The sequence below is a fragment of the Chlorocebus sabaeus genome, chromosome 16, assembly GCF_047675955.1.
Source record: "Chlorocebus sabaeus isolate Y175 chromosome 16, mChlSab1.0.hap1, whole genome shotgun sequence".
NCBI classification, from domain to species: domain Eukaryota; kingdom Metazoa; phylum Chordata; class Mammalia; order Primates; family Cercopithecidae; genus Chlorocebus; species Chlorocebus sabaeus.
Window position 1 is genome coordinate 36,369,657 of NC_132919.1, and position 24,836 is coordinate 36,394,492.

General features: G+C 38.0%; 1 protein-coding gene across 4 annotated transcripts in view; it reads right to left on the reverse strand.

The window, feature by feature from the left end:
• Positions 1-24,836, reverse strand: part of USP32 (ubiquitin specific peptidase 32) — a 219,310-nt gene that overhangs the window by 26,649 nt on the left and 167,825 nt on the right. For 2 of the 4 annotated variants that reach the window (XM_037993074.2, XM_037993076.2), the window contains 14 exons: positions 22,809-23,001; positions 19,767-19,942; positions 18,765-18,905; positions 16,307-16,466; positions 10,998-11,152; positions 9,960-10,041; positions 8,080-8,154; positions 7,432-7,570; positions 7,069-7,174; positions 5,111-5,284; positions 4,394-4,568; positions 3,801-3,952; positions 2,769-2,880; positions 1,208-1,419 (listed from right to left, as the gene is read on the reverse strand). In XM_037993074.2, the coding sequence (XP_037849002.1) occupies positions 1,208-1,419; positions 2,769-2,880; positions 3,801-3,952; positions 4,394-4,568; positions 5,111-5,284; positions 7,069-7,174; positions 7,432-7,570; positions 8,080-8,154; positions 9,960-10,041; positions 10,998-11,152; positions 16,307-16,466; positions 18,765-18,905; positions 19,767-19,942; positions 22,809-23,001 (2,052 nt within the window). The remainder of the gene's footprint in view (positions 1-1,207; positions 1,420-2,768; positions 2,881-3,800; positions 3,953-4,393; positions 4,569-5,110; positions 5,285-7,068; positions 7,175-7,431; positions 7,571-8,079; positions 8,155-9,959; positions 10,042-10,997; positions 11,153-16,306; positions 16,467-18,764; positions 18,906-19,766; positions 19,943-22,808; positions 23,002-24,836) is intronic. The other 2 variants (XM_008011187.3, XM_037993075.2) reach the window with 2 other exon arrangements.

Here is a 24,836-nt window from a genome sequence, read left to right on the forward strand (position 1 = left end):
AGATGTACATACCTACATAAACACACAGGAAACATAAATTTTGTGTGTGTGTTGGTTTTTGTTTTTCTCTAATTTTTTTAGAGACAAAGTCTCACTTATTGCCTAGGTTGGAGTGGAGTGGTTATTTACAGGTGTCAGCATCACAGCATATTATAGCTTCAAAATCCTGTCTTCAAGGGATCCTCCTAAACATGTCTGGCTTAGGAGATACTTTCTTTTTTTTTTTTTTGAGACAAAGTCTCGCTTTATCACCCAGGCTGGAGTGCTGTGGCGCAATCTTGGCTCACTGCAACCTCTGCTGACTGGGTTCAAGCAATTTTCCTGCCTCAGCCTCTTGAGTAGCTGGAACTATAGGGGCATGTCACCATGCTCAGCTAATTTTTGTATTTTTAGTAGAGATGGGGTTTCACCACGTTGGCCAGGCTGTTCTCAAACTCCTGACCTCAGGTGATCCACCTGCCTCAGCCTCCCAAAGTGCTGGGATTACAGGTGTGAGCCACGGCGCCCAGCCCAGCCATTTTCTTTCTTTCTTTTTTTTCTTTTTCTTTTCCTTTTTTTTTTTTTTTTTGAGACAGGGTCTTGCCAAGGCTGGAATGCAGTGGTGCAAGCAAGCATGGCTCACTGCAGCTTTGACATCCTAGTCTCAAGTGATCCTCCTGCCTCAGCCTCCAGAGTAGTTGAGACTATAGGCACACACCATCATGGCTTAGTTTTTTTTTTTTGTTTTTTGTTTTTGGTAGAGATGAGGTTTCACTATGTTGCCCAAGCCAGTCTTGAACTCCTGAGCTAAGGTGATCCTTCTGCTTCAGCCTCCCAAAGTGTTGGGATTACAGGTGTGAGCCACTGCACCTGGCCAGGAGACACAAATTTTTAAAGAAAGTAGTACTCAGATGCACTGACTATCCTGTTGCCTCTTAATATACGGATGAGGAATGTCATTTCATACATTAGCCATCATGAGTAATACTAAATCCTGGCTCTGATCACTTATATTAGCATATATAATACATTGAAAATGCATTCATAGCAACAGATTTTGAGGACAGGATAAAAAATTTTTTAAAAAATTTGTAAAATTATTAAATTTTAAAAAGTTAAAGAAAAAAAGAGAAGAAAATGCATTCAGTGATGTTGCAAAGACAGAAAATGGCTATTTCACAAATGACACTAGCAAGACCGGCAGTGAGTTGCCTAACATTTAACTAACCATTTTTCGGTGGACTGCAATGATGTAACCTGTAAAGGGGTTGTCAGGAAGAGATGACATGTGACCATTAACCATTCCATTTGTGAAGTTCTTCTCAGTTCCACATGGCACAACAGTGTTTGGCATTCCATTGGGGATGAATATTGGTCGGGGTAGGTCCCCATTGGTAGTTAAGGTGAACATTCCATTTGTAGATGGCGAAGAGGAGAAATCTACAAATTCAAAGATAAGTACAGCATCATAAGCTTGTGGTACTTTTATCTTTACTCTTTTCTCAAGTATCCTGAGGACCAGAGACAGTGTAGTCTCTTAACACAGGGCAGGGAGAAATCATAGTATAAATAATTCTAGATTTATTGGAAGATTTTAATTTACAGTTTTACTTCCCTAACTCATACTTTTAACTAAATGAAAAGGAAAGAGTAACTGCTAGAAACTATTAAGCAGAATTTTTGCAGAAACCTGTATCAGCACCATGTTGTAGCACACAAACAGTTCTACCACTTGTTTTCTTTTCCTTCTCTTCACCTTTGAAGACACTGTCCAATACAGTAACCTCCACCCAGATGTTGCATTTAAAATTTAAATTAGGCTGGATGCCGCAGCTCACATTTGTAATCCTAGCACTTTGGGAGGCTGAGGCAGGCAGATCCCTTGAGCCCAGGAGCTACAGACCAGCCTGGGCAACACGGTGAAAACCCATCTCTACAAAAGATACACCATAGCTGGGCATGGTGGCACACATCTGTAGTCTCAGCTACTTGGGAGGCTGAGGTGGGAGGACTGCTTCAGCCCACAAGGCAGAGGCTGCAGTGAGCCAAGACGATGCCATTGCACTACAGGCTGGGTGACAGAGTGAGACCTTTTCTCAAAATAAATAAATAAAATAAAATAAAATTTAAAAATGCATTACTCTCAGTCACACTAGCCACATCTCAAGTGCTTAACAGTTCATGTGACTGGTGGATACTGTATTGGATGGCAAAATCACAGAAGTTTCCACCACTGCAGAATTATATTGGACAGTGATGCTCTAAATTAAAAGTAAAATTAAATCATCCATCAACTCACCGTCAGGACTATCTACCTACTACACGTCAATGAGGGGAGCCTCATAAAGCCCTTTATACTTGGGGAATTAGCCTAATTGTAAGTAATATAAAGAATAGACAAAGCATACCAGTGGCTAAAAGGACTCAGTGAGTGATCACATTAAATTACATATAATATTGGATTTCTTTCTAGCTATATCTATTGTTTATATTTTCTGGTAGTATGTTCCTCTCATACTAGCTGTTGCCATGTTAGTATTAGATCAAATAGATCTGAATTCCAAGGGTATATTAGCTAATAATAACTACCTATCTAACTGAAGTCACTTGGGTTCCCTAAATTTTAGGTTTCTCATCTAAAAAATATGGAATAATCAGTAAGGTTTCCCTTGGGTTCCAAAATTATTCTGCTATAGTATCTTCAGCATGAAGAAATATAAAAAAGATGACAACTCTTAGACAAACATTTAAAGGTGCAATCATGAGAAGGAGTTCTAGTTCTATCTTACCTGTCTGTGTTGGACTAGAAGCTGAAATTGGAGATGCAGGGACAGGAATTTCAAATGCACACAAAAATCCACTCACTGAGAGTCGTACTTTTTGGTTGTCCTGAGGAAAGTTCTACAGAAGCAGCAGCAAGATGAGAAGGGGGAGATGTTTCAGATAAAATGGAAAAGTTCTCTCTCTAATGTATTTCAAAAGAATGTCTTAGGTGCTTTCATCCGTAAAACCAACAAGATGATTTCAACTACATAAAGGATGAATGCTTGATAAAAATAACTGAAAACTAAGCTCAACTGTCGAACTAGTATCTCTTTCCACAGGAAGAAGTGTGTTGTATATAGCTGACTTCTTCAGTTTTGTCTTCGTTTCAGGGATCTAAATTCCAACTCTCAGAGACCCCATTTTTACATTTCATATTAAGAAAATGTCAATGAGGTGGGTGTGTGTTCAGAAATCCCAAAGATGAATATAAATAATACCAGTTGCAGGAGCTTAGAGTAGGCAATATATTTATTAGATTATTTATTTCCCCAGCTGGTATGTAGAAAGACATGATTGGTGTTAATTTGTCTTTACTCTTTTAATTTCTTAGTGTGTTAAAAGACCAAGTATATATATATTCATAAATACTAAAAACACATATTCATAAATACATAAAATACTTTAACCTAGGAAGAATTCTAGTAACAGTGGTAATACAGAAGAGCTGTCAAGTGTAATAGTAGCAGTCTTTGGTAACAGCAGCAGTCTTTGGAGGAAACCCATACTATAGTGACACAGCTAGATCACTCCATATAGGCAGCCTTACATATTTCCCTTCTTCAAAAATACCACCACCAGTAGTATTCCTTTATTCTGGTAGAAAACTCTTTTAAGTTTCTGGGTTGGAAAACTTGGCATTTTGTTGTTGTTGTTCAGTTTTTGTCATGTTTTAGTATCTCTCTTGGTCACATAACATAACAAGTGATCACAATAATTGAGAAAACTGTCATCTTTGAAGGATAGAATCAAAAGTTTCTTAGAGTAGTTAACATTACCTTTATATTGGAACCATGTACTTCTGCTAGAAGGATTTGCTCTGAATTAAGTCCACAGAGATCGCTCAGCTGTTTTTTTAAACCTGTGTACTTTTCATCCATATTCAGCCTTAGTCCATACCGCACAGGGGTAGTACCATCTAACTTAATCACTAGTAAAGAGAAAAGATCTTTTATCAGTAAAATGCAGGTTTCATTGAAAGTCTTACATACTGTGTACAGATATATATGACCTGTAAATATAAGCAAATATTTCAGCCTAGAATTTTTATTTCATGTGTAAACATGAAAACAGATGGTACTTTGGGATAATATTGAGTGAAATCGGTATTTTTCTCGTGTTCATCTGACATAAAAGCTTGAGTGGCTTTGCGGGTTTTAAAGAGAGTTGCTGGCATATTTGAAACCAAAAAAACATGCCACAATCTAAATCTTTCAAACCTCAAGTCATGCCTAAAATTAGGTTGCTCGATTATAATATGCTGCCTACCAGTCTTTATTTGTAAACAAACAACTATGCTTACAAATTCAGGCTATTTAAATAAAGCAAATTTAATGGAGTCAAGTAAATTTTTCAGAACTTTGTGACCTACCTGTTATTTCTAAGTGCATATAACTGTCCATTGGTAGTGGCAAAGACAAAAAATTGAAAGGGTCAAATCGGACACTTATATGCCCACATGTCTTGCATTTGACTTGAGATCTTAGCTGCCCATGGAACAAATCCACAACAATTGATCTATTTCTTCTTAGATGGTTGTCCCAGGCCTAGCAATAAAAAAGATGAGAATTTTCTCTCAAAAATCCAAAAGAGAGGCATTTCTATATAAATTCAAAGAAACTGGTTAAATATATTGGATTTAAATGTAAAGAATATAATCCTTACTCTTCATTTACCACAAAATATTAAATTGAGATGGAATATCCTATTTTTCATTTGTTCTTATCACAGTAACAATGGTAAATATTAAAGTTATTTGTCCATTAACAAGTATAAAGCATGCCTATAGGTCACTGTATGCATTACTTTAGCAATTATGGGGACTCTTTAAATTCCACTGGATACTTATTCCTACATCCAGTACTATAAAGTTTACAATGTGAAATAGCAACAGTTTTCTATTTTCATTAAAGGTGTTTTTGTTTTGGCAACACTGCATAAGCATTAAGCATACAGATAGAAATTCCTTCATTTTCGCAGTAAAATTCTGATCTCAGAATAGTTTAGTTTGCATTTAAATTGTGCTACATGTATTTGTGGCCCGAACATTTTGTCTATTGCTTACATTAGAAACTCAAAACTGACAAACCTCTGCAGCTACTTCCCAGTCTGGTCGGCCATCACTGTCCTTCAGTTCCACATATGGCTTTTCATGGACTCGGTTGAGATCTTCATGAAGACCATCCAAGAGAAAAGCCAGAAGTTCTTGGGAGTCTTGTTGCTGAAACCCATTAAACCTGGGAGCATATTTTGCTATGGTCCACTATAAATATAAGAGGAGTCACAGTCATTATTTCCTACCCATAAAATTTGGAATGAGTATATCCTATAATCCAATCAGAGCCATTGTAAGAAAATAAATAGTATAGTCCTTAGTCTGCCTCCATTTCAACAAATATATTTTGGATAATCATGAAATCTTTTGAATCTTAATGTCAAATGACAAAAAAAAAAAAAAAGTATTTTGGCCAATACTGTGTCCTTAGTTCAGTATCATGTAAGCAAACTGTTCTTCAGGCACATAGATGTTATTTAAGACAGAAATATTAAAACAGCATTTGCTTGCATTGAAAGATAATCCTGTTCTATAATGTTTTACACATTTTTATAAGCATATAAAATATGTATATTTTGGCCGGGCGCGGTGGCTCAAGCCTGTAATCCCAGCACTTTGGGAGGCCGAGATGGGTGTATCACGAGGTCAGGAGATCGAGACCATCCTGGCTAACATGGTGAAACCCTGTCTCTACTAAAAAATACAAAAAACTAGCAGGGCAAGGTGGTGGGCGCCTGTAGTCCCAGCTACTCGGGAGGCTGAGGCAGGAGAATGGCATAAACCCGGGAGGCGGAGCTTGCAGTGAGCTGAGATCCGGCCACTGCACTCCAGCCTGGGCAAAAGAGCAAGACTCTGTCTCAAAAAAAAAAAAAAATGTATATTTTATAGGTACATAATATATACACAATGCATGCATAATGTGTATATAATAATACATAATATATGTATAAAATAATATGTGTATATAGTATTTTATATAATGTAATGTCTTCAACAATCACATTTTCTGGTCTTGTTGCAGTCTAAATTTATTAACTGCATTATATTATAGAACTACTTAGAGGATTAAATGAGTTAATGCATATACATTAATTAGAATAGTGCCTGGCAAGAGGTAAGTAGTTAAATGTGTAGCTATTATAGTTATTAATTTGTAATATAAAAAGCTTTTGCTTTGTATTTAAATAAAAATAATGAATGATCCTAACTTCACTAAAATCTGCTACATCTGATATTAATATAAAACTTATATTCATTAGTTTCATTCATTCATTCATTCATCCTGCCACGTTTTTTTTTTTCTTTTTGGAGACAGAGTCTTACTCTGTTGCCCAGACTGGAGTGCAGTGGTGCAATCTTGGCTCATTGCAAACTCCTCCTCCCAGGTTCAAACATTTCTTGTGCCTCAGCCTCCCAAGTAGCTGGGATTACAGGCATGCGCCACCATGCCCGGCTAATTTTTTTTAGTAGAGACAGGGTTTTGCCATGTTGCCCAGGCTGGTCTTGAACTCCTGACCTCAAGTGATCCACCTGCCTTGGCCTCCCAAAATGCTGAGACTACAGGCATGAGCCCCTGCGCCCAGCCTACTTCTTTATATTCTAAAGACAGAATTATCTTAGTTATGTTGAAAATGGATTGGATTGGATGTAATTAATAAGACTCTGAGGTCCACCTTGCAGTTAGAATATCGCTAATAGTGAAGTATTACCAAAAAAGGTTTACTCTTCATATAAGATGTTTGACAAATTAGTAAAATGAATGATATCCCAAATTTACAGTGCACCTTTGGTCTTTTTCCTACCCACTACATATACAGTAGTATTTTGCATATATTTAAACAAGCAAAAGAATTTGGCATCTTGTTTATACCAAGTGAAGGATCCAAAAACATTTATTAAGCTAAAAGGCTAAACACAAAAAACAAGTAGAGAAAAATGATTAAACAACTATTTAGGAATTACATACTTTTATATTATTTTAACCTGCTTACCCGAAGCTTTAATGGGGCAACATTCTTCTGAGTTCCACTCCAAAGTTCCTGTACTAAATCACCATAGCATTTAGCCATATGCCCCTTCATACCAATGGGATTTGTCCTAGAAGTTTGAGAGGAAAATTTGTTGCCAAAGATTCTCATAAATCACAATCATGTGGGCACAAAAATGCCTAGCATCTCACATCAAAATATCTTTTCTTTTTGAAACAAGAGATGTATTCCTTGGCCTATTTCATATTAAATAGGGCAAATAAGATAAAGTATTTCTCCCGTAGGGTAAAAGAAGAGGAAATTTAGGTGATATTGGGTTTATATCAAAGTCACAAGTTAAGAGGCCAGTGACTCAAGAAAGATTACCTGTTGAGTTCATAAAGATGTCTCCCTGAGATAAAATACTGTGTCAGTGGCTGTGTGTTACTAACACACTGGATGCTTGAGTTCATGAAGCATGTGTTTCCCAGGTTGCTTAGACCTGTGGCTCCCTTTTCTGTGGGAACTGGAACAAACAATATGAGAACCAAAGCTTAGCTGTAGTAATATGCCATAGGACAAACAGTTAATTACATTCAATGAAAAGGTTTTTTATAACTCTCATAGTCAGCTAAATGGTGCTAATAATTCTCTAGCAGGTCTTTGAAATGCTAGAGAAGGCTTTTCATGGAGTGTCTGGTAACAGTGATGATCCATGCTCATTTGTAACCCAGAAGCAGCAATTATTCTTTTTAATTGCTATGATTTTTCAAAAGAATTCAAACAATTCTTCTTCTATCTAGTATGTCTTTTAAAACATGTAAATTATTTAATTGCAGAGTTAGAAATCTGGAAAATAATTTGATGGTGGGTTTGCCAACATCAAATGCTGCTTCAGGAAAAAAGAAAAAGAAGCAGGGACCTAATTACTTTTGAACTAGAAAACCAAAAGTTATTAGCACTTTAATAGTTGAGAGAAAAAAAAAAAGAATACATTTAAAATAATCTCTTTAAAAAATAATACTGGAGACTTACCCTTGTGTCTATCTATTTTACTACTATTTGCTATAAAAGACATCTCCTCAGGCCAACTCATATCTTTGTTGCGAACTGGAAGGACAGATAGGAATGTGTTAATTTCTTGTCTATCTAATTTACACCCACTCGATTGCTTGTTTTTTGTTTTTTTTAAAGACATCTTATTCCTAAATCAGAAGTTTTAAAATCTAGTTAATTTTAGTACATGCGTTGCTTAACAATGGAGTTACATTCTGAGAAATGCATCACTAGGTGATTATGTCTTTGTGTGAACATCACGGAGTATACTTACACAAACCTAGGCTATGTATGGTATAGGCTGTTTCTCCTTGGTTACAAACTTGTACAGCATGTTACTGTATTGAACACTGTAGGCAACTGTAACATAATGGTAAGTATTCGTGTATCTAACATGTTAGAACATACAAAAGGTACAAGTAAAAATATCATATTATAATCTTATGGGACCACTGCTGTATACAGGTCTTTTGTTGACTGAAACATCTTTACGCAGCACATGCCTGTAATTGGCTCTAAAACCATTCCTATTCTTCATATTGAGGACTTTAAAGTCACTTGGTTTGAATAATCCTTTCCCTCAATTACCAACTTGAAGTAAAATTATACTCAACCATCTACAGAAGTAATTAAAGTTCAGAAACAATAGAATTTCTTATACTTAAAACATTAGGAATATTATAATTCTTTCTTAAATTGTAACAGCTGTCACGGTAATATTTTCCCGTTTTTTTTTTTTTGAGACAGTCTGGTTTTGTCCCCTAGGTTGGAGTGCAGTGACATGATCTTGAATCACTGCAACCTCTGCCTCCTGGACTTGACTGATTCTCAGTGCCTCAGCTTCCTGAGTAGCTGGGACTACAGGCGCGTGCCACCACACCCAGCTAATTTTTGTATTTTTAGTGGAGACAGGTTTCACCATGTTGGCCAGGCTGGTCTCGAACTCCTGACCTCAAGTGATCCACCCGCCTCAGCCTCCCAAAGTGCTGGGATTAAAGGCGTGAGCCACTGCGCCCAGTCTATTCATTTTAATACAAAGGCAACTAACAATGTTGCCACAAAACTGGATGGGAAAAGATACACTTAAAAAGTTTTTAATAACATGTGCATGCCAGTGTGTAAATCTATGAATACACAAGTAGCTCTGTCAGTGAGTAGCCAGTGTTGATGACTAATGAAAGCCTGTGCTACTAACTATGCAAGAAAGTTGTTCTCTTTACTCAAACTCAAAGCAGCAACTTGAAAATTTTAAGGAACTATAAATTTGTAAACTGAATTCACTGTTTTGTTTTTTGTTTTTTTTTGAGGAGTCTCGCTCTGTCCCTCAGCCTGGAGTGCAATGGGGCCATGACGGCTCACTTCAAGCTCCACCTCCCGAGTTCACGCCATTCTCTTGCCTCAGTCTCCTGAGTAGCTGGGATTACAGGCGCCCGCCACCACGCCCAACTAATTTTTTGTATTTTTAGTAGAGATGGGGTTTCACTGTGTTAGCCAGGATGGTCTCAATCTCCTGACCTCGTGATCTGCCCATCTCGGCCTCCCAAAGTGCTGGGATTACAGGCGTGAGCCACCGCGCCCGGCCTCTGAATTCACTTTTTTAAATCTACCATTCCCATCCTTTGTCAGTCAATGACTAAAAACAGGATATTTTTCCTTTAAAGCAATCTAAATCGTATGGTAGGATTACATAAGAGTTCAATGGGTTTTCTTTTTCTTTTTTTTCCAAAGGGTTTCTTTACCATAAAAACATAATGATCAAATAATAGTTGTCTTGGGGAAAATTATAAAATGGGTTATTAGTAACTCTTTAAATTCTTCCCCTTGAAAATTTAATATAGATGCATGCTTCCATCTTGTACCTTCAATTACCAGGTGTTGTTCATCCTGGATTTTCAAATATTCCAATCTATGATCCTCATCATCCAGAAGAGTAAGGTAGTTCTGTGTAAGGAGGAGGAAATGTTTTTGTTATTTGGTTAGTAAACTAGAAACAAATACAGAGATAAAAATGAGTAACAATTAAAAAAAAATTATTTGTAGTTACATAACTTATATCACAAATATCTGGCCTACTATAGTTGTTCATAAATATTTATAATTTAAGTGGCAATATGAGAGAAAGACAATGTATACTTCATAAGCATTATCTTTCTCTTTTTAAAAATTTCAATAGGTTTTTGGGGAACAGGTGGTAGTTGGTTACATGAATAAGTTTTTTTTTGTTTGTTTGTTTGTTTTGAGATGGAATCTGGCTCTGTTGCCCAGGCTGGAGTGTAGTGGTACTATCTAGGCTCACTGCAACCTCCACCTCTGGGTTCAAGCAATTCTCCTGACTCAGCCTTCTGAGTAGCTGAGACTACAGGCGCACACCATCAAGTCCAGCTAATTTTTGTATTTTTAGTAGAGACAGGGTTTCACCACCTTGTTGGCCAGGCTGGTCTCAAACTCCTGACCTCTGTTGATCCACCTATCTTGGCCTCCCAAAGTGCTGGCATTACAGGCGTGAGCCACACCATTAGTTTATAATATAACATACAATATTTGTAACATGTAAAACATGTAATCTTTATATGTAACAATAATCTTTGTAAGATGGTACTGTCCATGGTGATCAATTGCTATTATGGATCTTAGAGACAAATATTACAAGTACACAGATAGTATCTTAAAAGATGAACTTTTCACTGATATCCTAGACATGGCTTTTAGCATAATTACTATAGGCAAAATCCCCATATTCATGAAACATGATTTAACATTTGATCATCCTTGTGCTCTTTGATAACATATGTACTAAAATTGGAACAATACAAATAAGATTAGCAAATTTCTTTTACTATTTAAAATTAAAAAAATACCAACAATCAGGCTCTCCATGACTCTGAGATGCCTCTTACCTCACTGTTGTATAGCCACAGGCGCATATCTTCCTCTTTAATGCGCAGCCTTTGAGATAGATATTCGTGAATTTCCTTGATGGTCTGCATTCGACTAAAACAGCCTGTATAGGCTAATACCCGCTTTAAAGGTGCATTCGGAGAAGGTACATTTCCTATGGTTACAGTAATCACAGTAAGAAAAAAGGCAGATGTGAAAAAAGAAGCACCCCTCTCACCAATGGGGACCATACTATTTTAGGAAATAATGATGAGAAATGAGAACTACAGGTGTAATAATTTTATAAATGAAGAGTACCAAAAAGTTTTAAAATGCAGACAGAAGATCCAAGTTCTTTTTGTTTGTTTGTTTGTTTTTAATAGATGGAGTTTTGTTATGCTGCCCAGGCTAGAGTGCGGTGCTGTGATTTTGGCTCACTGCAGCCTCCACCTCCAGGGCTCAAGCAATCCTCCCACCTCAGCCTCCTGAGTAGCTGGTACTACAGGCATATGCCACCACATCTGGCTAATTTTTGTATATTTTTGGGTAGAGACAGGGTCTTGGCCATGTTGCCCTGGCTGGTCTCTAATTCCTGGGCTCAAGTGATCCACCTGCCTTGGCTTCCCAAAGTGCTGGGATTACAGACGTGAGCCACCAAGCCCAGCCTTCCAGGTGTTTTAAAGTCCAAAGTCTCAACTTTGAAAAGATGAGCAAAGGCCCAAGGCCCAAGGTCTAAATAACTGGCAATATTTGGATACCAAGAAGAGTAGGAACATGCCAGAAAACAATTGGCATTGATATCTGGCTGCACTCAGCTGAGTCACAGTCAATAGCAAAATGAAATAAAACTCAGTGGAAAAAAAAATTAAGACAGAGTTAAAAAAAAAAAAAGAAAAAACTCAGTGGAAGAGAGAAAATGGGATGGGATTTGAATCTCACAGATAGATAATTGGATTCACCTGGTCCACTTTCCTAAACTTTCTTTGAATCACTAATCCCATCACTCTCAGTCATTAAGTAGCTCAATTATCTGGCACAGTGGTACACCTGCACCAGAAAACATAGGTATATCTATTACATATCAATTTAAAAAAAAAAGAATTCGACTTAAAATTCTAAATAGGTATAGACTCTACATAGCCAAACAGAGTTTATTATTATTATTATTATCATTATTATCATTATTTGAGATAAGGTCTCATTCTGTTGCTCAGGCTGTAGTGCAGTACAGCAATCATGGCTCTGTGCAGCCTCAACCTCCCTCATTCAAGTGATCCTCGCACCTTAGCTTCCTAAGTAGAGACAGGGTCTATGTTGCCCAGGCTGGTCTTGAACTCCAGGGCTCAGGGAATCATCCCACCTTGGCCTCCCAAAGTGCTGGGATTACAAACTGATATTACAAGTGTGTGAGCTACCACACTTGGCCAAAACAGAGTTTCAAAATGCAGCCAAGAAGTTTTCCATGGCCAAATAAGTAAATGCCCTATAAGGAAAAAAAAATCATATTAGCCTGTCCACCCAGTAAGATGATGACAGACATGACCTTGAATTCCTGAAGGGCTAAAGGTAGAAATAAGAAGAGTGGTAATACAGGGGAAAAGAATAAAGAGTGAAGAAAGAATATATCAGGTCTCACTACATACTTCAAAAGAGGAGGGATATGAAATGACAAGAGATTATGGAAATCAAAGAGAGGTGGCAAAAAAAAAAAAAAAAAAAGCTCATCAAACCCTCGTTAACTATTTAGCCAAAAATCTAGACAAAAGCTGTAGCTTAAAACAGTCATCTCTGCCGAGGCTGTATTTTATCAAGCAACCCAACTTAAAAATATAAACTTATCAATATAATGTACATTCCAAATAATTTTCCACCCATTCAACCATGAGTTAGATTTTTTTTCTTCCTGAAACATGTTTTTAGTGAGTCTTCCTCACTAAATAAAGCTGAGAAAAATGTGGGCATCATCTACATTTTTAGAACCTCAGAAAAGGAATTCCCTCACCTAAGGTAGGCTAAAAAGTCATCTAAAAACAACGCCTTCTATGGCCTTGTCTGTAGAAAAGGCTACATTTAAGTCATTGTAACTGTAACAAGGTTTGAATACTTGTCACTTCAAAAGGAATAAAAGAGCCTAGTAAACAACTGTAACAAATTGAGTATTTGAGAAAGATGAACATTATGTTATGGCAGAACTAAATCTGTGATCAGTTTTTAAACACATAGCAAGCAAATCTTTTACAATTAACAAGCAAAGGATAATCTCTAAAAGAAAACAAAAGAGCAAATTTCTCCAATTATACATTTTAGGATTAGTTATAAGAGTACAGCAAGAAAGCATATTTTTATAAAATTTAAAATGATTAATGATTGATTTCACAACTAATTAGCAAGGAATAAAATTTCAAACTAAAAACAAATTTGGAGCATCTGAAATACGCAGTTCTAGGATTCAAGAGCATATAGTTTATAGTGTTCAAGTCAATCTCTATTGTCCTAAGCCACAATACAAAAATTTGAGTTTTAGAAAGTTTTTACAGCATAGCTCATTAAGCAGGCAGCCACTTATTATACATAATGTTGTGCTTTTGAATAGCACCAACAAATCTAGCAGAATTTATAGAAGCAGCAAAAATCTAGGATCAGCACAAGAGTTACAAAGAATACCTACTAAAAGCACAACAACACATCTTGCCTCTCATGTTATCTTTCTTTTATTTTTTTGTTTGAGACAGAGTCTCACTCTGTTGCCCAGGCTGGAGTGCTGTGGTGTGATCTCGGCTCACTGCAACCTCTGCCTCCTGGGTTCAAGAAGTTCTCATGCCTCACCCTCACGAGTAGCTGGGATTACAGGCACCTGCCACCACACCCGGCTAATTTTTGTATTTTTGGTAAAGATGGGTTTTGCCATGTTGACCAGGTTGGTCTCAAACTCCTGACCTGTGGTGATTCACCAGCCTCGGCCTCCCAAAGTGCTGGGATTACAGGCATGAGCCACTGCACCTGGCCTCATATTATCTTTCAAAGAGAACTGAAAAAGTTGTAATGGGTGCCATGGAAGCAAGGCTAATATTTCTTTTTTTTTTTTTTTTTTTTGGAGACGGAGTCTCGCTCTGTTGCCCAGGCTGGAGTGCAGTGGCCGGATCTCAGCTCACTGCAAGCTCTGCCTCCCGGGTTCACGCCATTCTCCTGCCTCAGCCTCCCAAGTAGCTGGGACTACAGGCGCCCGCCACCACGCCCGGCTAGTTTTTTGTATTTTTTTAGTAGAGACGAGGTTTCACCATGTTAGCCAGGATGGTCTTGATCTCCTGACCTCGTGATCCGCCCGTCTCGGCCTCCCAAAGTGCTGGGATTACAGGCTTGAGCCACCGCGCCCGGCCAAGGCTAATATTTCTAACAGAAAATTAAATCAAGAATGTTTCATAAAGGTTCTATCTCACTGTTCCTTTTTAAAAATATGGTTTCCTTCTTTTTGTCTTTATTTTTTTTAGAGACAAGCCCTTGCTCTGTTGCCCAGGCTGGAGTATGGTGGCATAATCATAGCTCACCACAGCCTTGAACTCTTGGGCTTAAGAGATCTTCCCACCTCAGCCTCTTGAGTAGCTGAGACTACAGGGCACACCATTATGCTCAGTTAATTAAAAAATTTTTTTGTAGAGACAGGATCTTACTATGTTGCCCAGGCTGGTCTCAAACTCCTGGCTTCAAATGATCCTCCTCCCCAGCCTCCCAATCTGTTGGGATTACAGACATCGGCCACCATGCCCGGCCTCACTGGTTTTTGATTTTGCTGTTTTCCCCAAAGACAAAGTTTGGTAGGCAGAGGCCAATGCTTTGCTATAATTATTACCAAACATTTTTGAAAGAATTCTTACCAAACAGGCTGAGGTGGGCGGATCATGAGTTCAGGAGATTGAGACCATCCTGGCTAACACAGCGAAACCCCATCTCTACTAAAAATGCAAAAAATTAGCCGGGCGTGGTGGCGGGTGCCTGTAGTCCTAGTTACTCAAGAGGCTGAGGCAAGAGAATGGCATGAACCTGGGAGGCGGAGCTTGCAGTGAGCTGAAATCGTGCCACTGCACTCCAGCCTAGGCGAAAGAGCAAGACTCCATCTCAAAAAAAAAAAAAAAAAAGAATCTTCATATATTATGTTAATATAACCTTTAATGAAGATACAAAACTAACCCTGTTCAATTTCAAAGGAGACAGAGTACTTATTTTGGTTGGGGTTTAGAGGTAGTTCTTGCATACTAAGTTATTTTAATTATAATAACATGCTGGTATTGTTAACATAGTCTGATAATTTGTGTAAATGGTTGCTCCTTATTATTATTATTTGAGACAGAGTCTCACTCCATCACCCAGGCTATAGTGCAGTGGTGTGATCTTGGCTCACTGTAACCTCCACCTCCTGGGTTCAAGCGATTCTCTTGCCCCAGCCTCCCAAGTAGCTGAAATTACAGCACCACCACACCCAGCTAATTTTTGTATTTTTAGTAGAGACAGGGTTCATGTTGGCCAGGCTGGTCTTGAACTCCTGACCTCAAGTAATCTGCCCACCTCGGCCTCCCAAAGTGTGGGATTACAGGCATGAGCCACTGAGCCCAGCTTATTATTTCTTTACTGCTGAAGAATAATTTCAAATATTTGCAAAGCAAAAGCACAGAGCAAAGTCTTGCCCATCAATAAAGTTTAACCTTATAGAGAAATGAAAGGGGAACTTTTTGCATGTTATACATTAAAAAGGGAACTAATTTATATGTCATTTTGATAGGCTTCATGTTTTTTCAAAGCAAATATATCACTTTAATTTTCAAAAATATCCCTTTTGCTCTGTATTGTCTGTCTCTTATATAAAGCCTCTTTAGATCAAGCATGAGAAATGTATCATGTTTTGCCAAAAAACCAAACAACAACAAAAACCTTAAAAAACAAAAATGATAGTATAAAAGGCATTACGTTTTACAAATTTGAGTGGAGTTGAAAAGACCAGTCAATGACTGGTAGACTACTACTTAGTCTAGTAACAATTTACAGTGGCTTATCTCAAAGAAATAAAGCACGTAAAATATATTTCTATTTATTTTCTTTGTAAGTAGAAAAGGAAACATCCTATCTCAGTTTGCTGTTGGGATTTTTGCTTCAACCCCTCATCTAGTCTTGCGCATGACCATAGATCTAAGACCTGTAAAAATTAATTACTGAAATCTGTAGGAAAGCTGATGGGAATGTGTATCAATACAGTGGCACCAGACTTCGAGCAACATAGTTTTCTTCTTTTTTTTTTTTTCAGGAAATGCATGGTATTCTTGCTGCATTCTTAAGTTACCTCTCGGGAAATGCTGAGGAAACATTCTCAGGCTCATCATACCCATATTCACCCAGATGTTAGACTGCTGTGTCCGAGTGGCAGGCTGCTGTCTCAGGAAGAGAAGATAGCGGGGAAATAATTCCAGCTCTGGGATGTCTGTCTTGCTGTTCTTGATCACCTATTGTTTTAAAAGATAAAAAGAGACCACTAAAAAAAGAAACAAAACTTGCCATTTTAATCTAACTTATGAGATTTATTTCTAAACCAAATGTCCAACAAGTTCACTAGCTACATTTCAGTAATTACCGAAACTCACACATTTAAGTTATATGAATCTGAATACTGTTAAATTCCTGCTCTGAAACCCATTTCCTAAGATTATAACTCCTTGTAGATATCTTCTCCCCTTTTATTTAAAAGTAAGTAACAACACTGAGGAAAAAAAACTCCTTTAAGTATTATCTATAATTCTACTACCCTCACACCATAAGCCTTTTCATTTTAACATGTTTCATGTATATAAATGACTGACATTTTAAGGACAAATTAATAAAAATTGAGTTAAAAGTCAAAAACTATAGAAGTATTCATTAGCTATATAGTCATGCTGCCATCTAAAGTTTAGCAATTTACACTATTGCCAGTAATGTATACTACTCTCATAAAACCTTATCACTGGACATCATTTAAAAACATCCACATTTTGTTAATATGAAGAGTATTATAAATTGCTTAAAATTTTATTTTTTGTATTAGTAGTGAGGACACAACTGTTCCCACATAAAAATTTACTATGTTCTACTTGTGTAACCAGTCTGTTCATATATGTTTTGTCTATGACTTAAACAAAACATTCGGATGTAAAAAACTCAGATTTCACATGGTTGGAACAGGGTTTTTAAGTAGTTTTCACCAGCTTACAAGCCCACAGACACAGGAAAACATTTAATTATCAAAATATTGTTGTAAGAGTAGTACATTATCAATTTCATATTCTAAAAGGATAGCAGGGTTAACACTGAAACTCTTTAAAACAGAAACTCTTACGGAGTCTTTTAAGTCTCAGGTGACCAGGTTTTATTTTCCTTTACTCTCGTAACCAGTATCTTCTGCAACAGAACTTTTTTTTTTAGTATCAAGAGGAAGCAATAAAGAATCAAATAAAAACAACACTACAGGCCAGGTGCAGTGGTTCATGCCTGTAATACCAGTACTTTGGGAGGCCAAGGCAGAAGGACTGCTTGAGACCAGGAGTTCCAGACCAGCCTGGGCAATACAGCAAGATTCTGTCTCTTAAAAAATTTAAAAATTAGCTGTTATGGTGGTGTGTGCCTGTAGTCTTAGCTACTGGGGAGGGTGAGGTGGGATGATTGTTCCAACCCTGCAGCTTCAGGTTATTTTTCATAAACATAATTATTAGGAACTCAAAATCAACATCAAAATTACATTAGTCTGTTTTATAACAGATTTTTACTCTTTTTAGAAGTTAAGGTACCATACCTCATCTATACAAAACCTTCCTGGCATAAGGAAGTTTTAACTTGGACATTATAAAGGGAAGAGTGTTTCTTTTTTTTTTTTTTTTTGAGATGGAGTCCCACTCTGTCACCCAGGCAGGGTGCAGTCTTGGCTCACTATAACCTCTGCCTCCTGGGTTCAAACAATTCTCCTGCCTCAGCCTAATGACTAGCTGGGAGTGCAGGCACGTGCCACCACACCAGCTAATTTTTGTATTTTTATTAGAGATGGGGTTTCACTATGTTGGCCAGGCTAGTCTCGACCCCTTGACCTCGTGATCCGCCCACCTCAGCCTCCCAAAGTGCTGGGATTACAGGCAGAAGAGTGTTTCTTAATACACCAAAAAATCCCCACCAAAATGTCTTGTTATATTTTACTGCATCAACAATGTAAAAAGTGAGTGTACAGAGTACCAAGTGCTGTTTACTGTGTAAGCACAACAAATGGTGCTATATACTAATATTTTAATATAATATTCTGTTATCCTATGTTGTGATCTTTTATATGCCCCTCTTTCAAAAACATAAACCACAAAAATCCACCAAAAGCTACAAGAAGAATCCAGTCCCTAACTAGATACCTGTGTGACTGTTGGGAATAGTAGTTTCAGAAATAACCGCTGCACCACACCCTACATTCACTGAACTTTTTGGCACTGGCTCTTGGCCTGTCTTTCCCTCCAGCCTAAGTTCCGCATATCTTAGGTGATGTCTACTTTTATGTGGATAATACATTCAACAGCCTCCTATTTCCTTGCCTTTATTTATGAATGAATGAATGAATGAATGAATGAATGAATATGAAGGAACCTAACATTGTTCAGTTAATCCAAACAGGTTCAGAACACTCTTCTACCACAAGGTAAGAGCTAGTTTGTGGTGAGAGTCATGTAGAAAAAGTAACAGAAGACCCCCATCTATGACTGCTCCTTATACAAGGCACTATTAGCTATACTTACTGGTCTAGGTAGGGCCAGGTTTGCTCCATACCAATGATAAAGTGCTCTCCACACAGGTTCTGGGACCATTTCATAATCTCTTCCATGAATCAGCTGTGGAGTTCGTTTTAATCGTCCTCCTTCTAGTGTTAATGATGTAGCCTGAGAAAGAACAGAATGACAATGTTGACTTTCAATATTACAAAGGTTTTTGGGTCTCAGCAATACCTAGATATAGGAAAACAAACTCATATATCACCACCCAGTTTCATGTTGCTGGACAAACTTAATTTTTTTTTTTTTTTTTTTTGGAGATGGAGTCTTGTTCTGTCGCCCAGGCTGGAGTGCAGTGGCACGATCTTGGCTCGCTGCAGCCTCCGCCTCCGGGGTTCCATCGATTATCTTGCCTCAGCCTCCCGAGTAGCTGGGATTACAGGCACACGTCACCATACCCGGCTAATTTTTGCATTTTTAGTAGAGACAGGGTATCACCATGTTGGCCAGGCTGGTCTCGAACTCCTAACCTCAGGTGATCTGCCCACCTCGGCCTCCCAAAGTGCTAGGATTACAGGCATGAGCCGCCGCACCCAGCCAAAAAACTGAATTTTTAATGAGAGATTTTTATTTTTGACTTTCAAAATAAACTATGGAAGAAATGAAACTCAAAGCATATCACTTGGAAAAATCACCAAAGTACTTGAAATAACTTCACAGATTTCTTTCAAACAATAAAAAATACTAGTTTGGAAAAAAAAAAAAAACTCATAGTGTATGTGAAACAACATTTTCAGAATAGCTGTCCTAAGTAAGAATAACAATATTACCAAGGGTCACTAAACTACTTCTATATAAGTTCCAAATCATAAATATTCTCACAGAAATGTACTATACAAAGAGATTTCCACCTATAATAGAGTAATTAAATGAACCTCCAATGTTTTGCTATGTGCTAAAACCTCTGAAATGAAATTTATTAATAGCTTGCAAGAGAATAATTTTAAGTTTAGATGTAAAATTACTTACCTTTACTGGTTCTTGAGTTACTAATGGCTGATTATCAATAGCCCCTGGTTTCTGAGGGTTAAGGTGCAACAAAATATTCCCATTGGCTCCCAGGAAACACTGGTTGTTATTGTCAGAAGTGTTATGTTGTCGAGCAAAGCAAACATCTGCCCCTGGTGTGGCAGAATACAGAAAGCCTATGAAAAAAAAGACGATGGAATCTCTTATTTTTAGTTATTATACATAAACAGGCTTGAGGACATGAACTCAATGCCCATGTATTATATTACTCTGTTGACATGTCCATACAGATTCAGATTCTGGTAGTTCTGTAGAAGACAGGAAATGTTATCCTTCTCTGGACAATACATAGCATGGTACTAAAAATAAGAGCTTTTAAAATTATTAGAATATCTAATAATTCATAATGAGAATTATATGTCCCCCGATTGGAAGGGAAGAGCTGGCTAAGTAGCTGGGCTTTCATATAGCATCCTTTAATTATTTTCCTAAAACTAGAAAAAGATTCCAAATGTTCTCGTTAGATAATGGTGATATGAAGTCACTAAATTAAAAAGAACTAAAACAAGAATTCCAACAAAAGAATACTGGGGGCTAGATCCTATTTCATCTAAGAACTCAATGTTCACGAATTCTTTTGAAAGAAACACATTACCTTTACAATAGGAAAATATGCACAGAAAATGATTAACCATGGTTTAGAGCTGTGAACCTCAGTGTGAATAGATCCTATTTTATCTATGAACTCAATATTCACGGGTTCTTTTGAAAGAAACACATTATCTTTACAATGGGAAAATATGCACAGAAAATGATTAACCATGGCTTAGAGTTGTGAACCTCAGTGGTATTTTAAGGCATTTCAACTGTCAACTACATGCTAATCTTTGGTAAACATTCTAGCAGTCATTACTTTGTAACTTTCTGCCTGTGATATGCAGCCTTTGGGTGTCACAGGTTACATGGTAAGCACATACCAAACAAGATCTTTAGATGGGGTTAAGAAATAATCCTGGTGTTAAAGCTGATGACAGCACTTCTAGGACTGCTAAGTGATCTTTGTAATATCAGAAAGGGAGGGAAGAAGCAGATTCTACAAGGAGCTTTGTAAAGAAAATGCTAGCTCTGTCCAATCTGCTTACACCTTCCACAGAAAAGGAAAAGAATATCTTGGAAGAAATAATAACACAGGGCCATGCGTGGTGGCTCATGCCTGTAATCCCAGAACTTTGGGAGGCCAAGGTGGGCAGATCACGAGGTCAGGAGATCGAGACCATCCTGGCTAACACAGTGAAACCCCGTCTCTACTAAAAGTACAAAAAATTAGCCGGGTATGGTGGTGGGCCCCTGTAGTCCCAGCTACTCGGGAGGCTGAGGCAGGAGAATGGCGTGAACCCGAGAGGTGGAGCTTGCGGTGAGCAGAGATCGCGCCACTGCACTCCAGCCTGGGCGACAGAGAGAGACTCCGTCTCAACGACAACAAAAAGAAATAATAACACAGGCTAGGTGCAGTGGCTTGTGCCTGTAATCTCAGCACTTTGGGAGGCCAAGGCTGGAGGACTGCTTGAAGCCAGAAGATTGCAACCAGCACAGGAAACATGAGACCTCATCTCTACAAAACAATTAAAAAATTAGCTGTGTGTGGCAGTGTACACCTGCAGTCCTAGCTACTAGGTAGGCTGAGACAGGAGGATCGTTCAAGCCCAGGAACTGGAGGTCACAGTGAGCTATGATCGTGGCATTGCACTACAGCCTGGGCAAGAGAGTGACACCCTGTCTCTTTAAGTACATAAATAAATAATAGGGTAAGGCTGAGGGTTCTGCTACTGTACCAGAATACTAGCAATCAACTCAATTGGGCTGGGCCACAGAAATACCATAGCATCTTCCCTGTAGATATGGAAACATGAAGTTTTAGGTAAGTACCAAGGCCTAAAGGGAATTATGGGAGGCATCTGAATTCTTTCTCAGTATTTTAACAAAATAATCTCCATATTTTGGCCTGAAATATACATAGAATCTGCTATGGGGTGCATTTAATTTAATTAAAGTATGTTTATAGCTAGAGAGAGTCCTGGAGATGACTATCTTTGAAAATTTAAATTTACTGACTAAATAAATTTAATAGCAATATGGAAAGATGGGGCTTGATTGATGAAAATAATGAAAATAGCCAGGTGTGATGGCTCATGCCTGTAATCCCAGCACTTTGAAAGGCTGAGGCCGAAGGATCGCTTGAGCCTGGGAGTTTGAGACCAGCCTGGGCAACATGGCAAAACCCTATCTCTAAAATAAAAACCCCAAAAAATAGCTGGGCATGGTGGCATGTGCCTGTAGTCCCAGCTTCTTAGAAGGCTGAGGTGGGAGAACTGCTTGAGGCCAGGAGGCAGAGGCTGCAGTAAGCTGTGATTTTGCCACTGTACTCCAGCCTGGGTGACAGAGCAAGACCCTATCTCAAAAGAAAATAATGAAAATATTTCCATATTGAGATATTTAATGAAGTATAACATGGAAAAGAGGTTTTCTTTGTAAAAATACTAATATATTCAAGAATTTTACAATTGACCATTTCATTTAAAACTTATTTCCGTTAATGGAAGCCTGATCTCCTATTACCCTATTCACTACAGCCTCTGTCAAATTAGACTCCCTTAATAACTATCCATGGGGAGGCCGGGCACGGTGGCTCACACCTGTAATCCCAGCACTTTGGGAGGCTGAGGTGGGCAGATCATGAGGTCAGGAGTTCAAGACCAGCCTGGCCAACATGGTGAAACCCCATCTCTACTAAAAAAAAAGAAAAACAACAAAAATTAGCCGGGCGTGATGGTGGGCACCTGTAATCCCAGCTACTCAGGAGGCTGAGGCAGGAGAATCGCTTGAACCTGGAAGGTGGAGGTTTCGGTGAGCAGAGATCATGCCACTGCGCTCCAGCCTGGGTGAAAGAGTGAAACTCCGTCTCAAAAAAAAAAAAAAAAAAAAAAAAAAGACCTATCCATGGGGAATAAACCAATAAACCTTAGGGGAGTAGGTCATATTTACCACTGCCAGCAGTTTCTGAGGCTTCAGATGCAGTAGAAATGTTGTCTGAAAATTTCTCTTCGGTAGTATTAACATAACTGAGGCTGCTTCCAATTCTATCTTCGACCTGCTCCATAGGATGGACTGCAGTTCCAAATGAGTATTTTCCTCCATTCAAAACAGATGATGGCTCAATTACCACAGGGCTGGCATCCTAAAATCAGGAAACCAGAGAATAAGAAGCAAAGTTTAATAATCTGACAACTACGTAGTCTTCAGAAACGAATCTCACAATTATCTACTTTTCTAAGTCTCCTATGGTGGGCCACAGACATTTAAAAACATTCTAATACATAGCTAAATTTTAATCTCTTTAAGGAGGAAAAGTATGTGTATAGATAAAACTGGCAAGGTAGACAAAACAGACTGTGAAGGATTTTGTGCCACATAAAGTAATTAAATTCTATTCTGTTGGAAGCCTTTTTTTAACATTAAAAGTAAATAAAGTTTACATTTTTTTCTTCTTTTCCGTCTCATAGTACATGAATGTATATAATTTTTTTATTATTAAAGATTACATGGCCAATGTAGAAAATATAGAATACATGAAGAAAACAAATATCACATGTACTCAGATTTCATCATTTAGCAATAACTATGTGTTTTAGTTCTTGTGACTGAAAAAAATATATATGTGTAAAAGATGAGTGGTGTATGTACATACAGTGAAAGGCATTGCTATGTATGACTTATAGCTATGTGACTTTCTACAATAACTAAACACACCTTTAATTGCAGCACTTTGGGAGTCCGAGGCAGACAGATCACTTACGGTCAGGAGTTCAAGACCAGCCTGACCAACATGGTGAAACCCCATCTCTACTAAAAATACAAAAATTAGCTGGGCGTGGTGGAGGGCTCCTGTAATCCCAGCTACTTGGGAGGCTGAGGCAAGAGAATCGCTTGAACCCGGGAGGCGGAGGTTGCAGTGAGCTGAGATCGCGCCACTGTACTCCAGCCTAGGCAACAGAGTGAGACTCTATCTCAAAAAAAAAACAAAAACAAAAACATATTTTTCTGCTTTCACCAAACATTGTATTGTTTATATGGTGCTAATATGCTAATCTAACATTTGATATTTTCTCTATTTCTGTTTTTAACAAAGAGAGAACAGTCCTAAATAGCAGTCTTCAAAAGACAATACTATTAGCTGGAATTTAATAATATTATTGCCTTCTATTTCTGGCAAGTGACACTAGTTTCTTTTTCTTTTTTTTTTTTGAGACAGAGTCTCACTGTATCACCCAGGCTAGAATGCGGTGGCACGATCTCGGGTCACTACAACCTCCACCTCCCAGGTTCAAGCAATTCTCCTGCCTCAGCCTCCCGAGTAACTGGAATTACAGGCGTGTGCCACCATGCCCGGAGAATTTTTGTATTTTTAGTAGAAACACGGTTTCACCATACCGGCCAGGCTAGTCTTGAATTCCTGACCTTAGGTTATCTGCCTGCCTGGGCCTCCCAAAGTGCCGGGATTACAGGTGTGAGACACCATGCCCAATCACTATTTTTTTTTTTTGAGACAGGGTCTCACTATGTTGGCCAGGTTAGTCTTGAACTCCTGGCCTCAAGCAATACTCCTGCCTGGGCCTCCCAAAGGGCTAGGATTACAGGCGTAGCCACTGTGCCCAGCGGACACGAGTTTTCTAACTTAAAGTAGTAAGACAAAGTTTCCTTTGAAAATATGATTAAACAACTAATTAATCACAACCAGTTACAAATTTCTTTGTTCCTTGTCCATTACCACTGCTTCACTTGAGTAGCCAAAATTTTTTTAAAATTTTAAGTAAAAATGGCAAAATTATTTATGTAAGTTAATTGTATGGCATTATATGAGAAAAATGGTGACCACAGTTAAAAAAATGATTAATAACTAGGAATCTATATTACATATGCATTTTGGACCATCAATTTTTTTTAGATGATTCACCGAAGTAGTCAAAATTCTTTTTTTTTGTTGTTTGTTTTTGTTTTTGTTTTTTTTTTTGA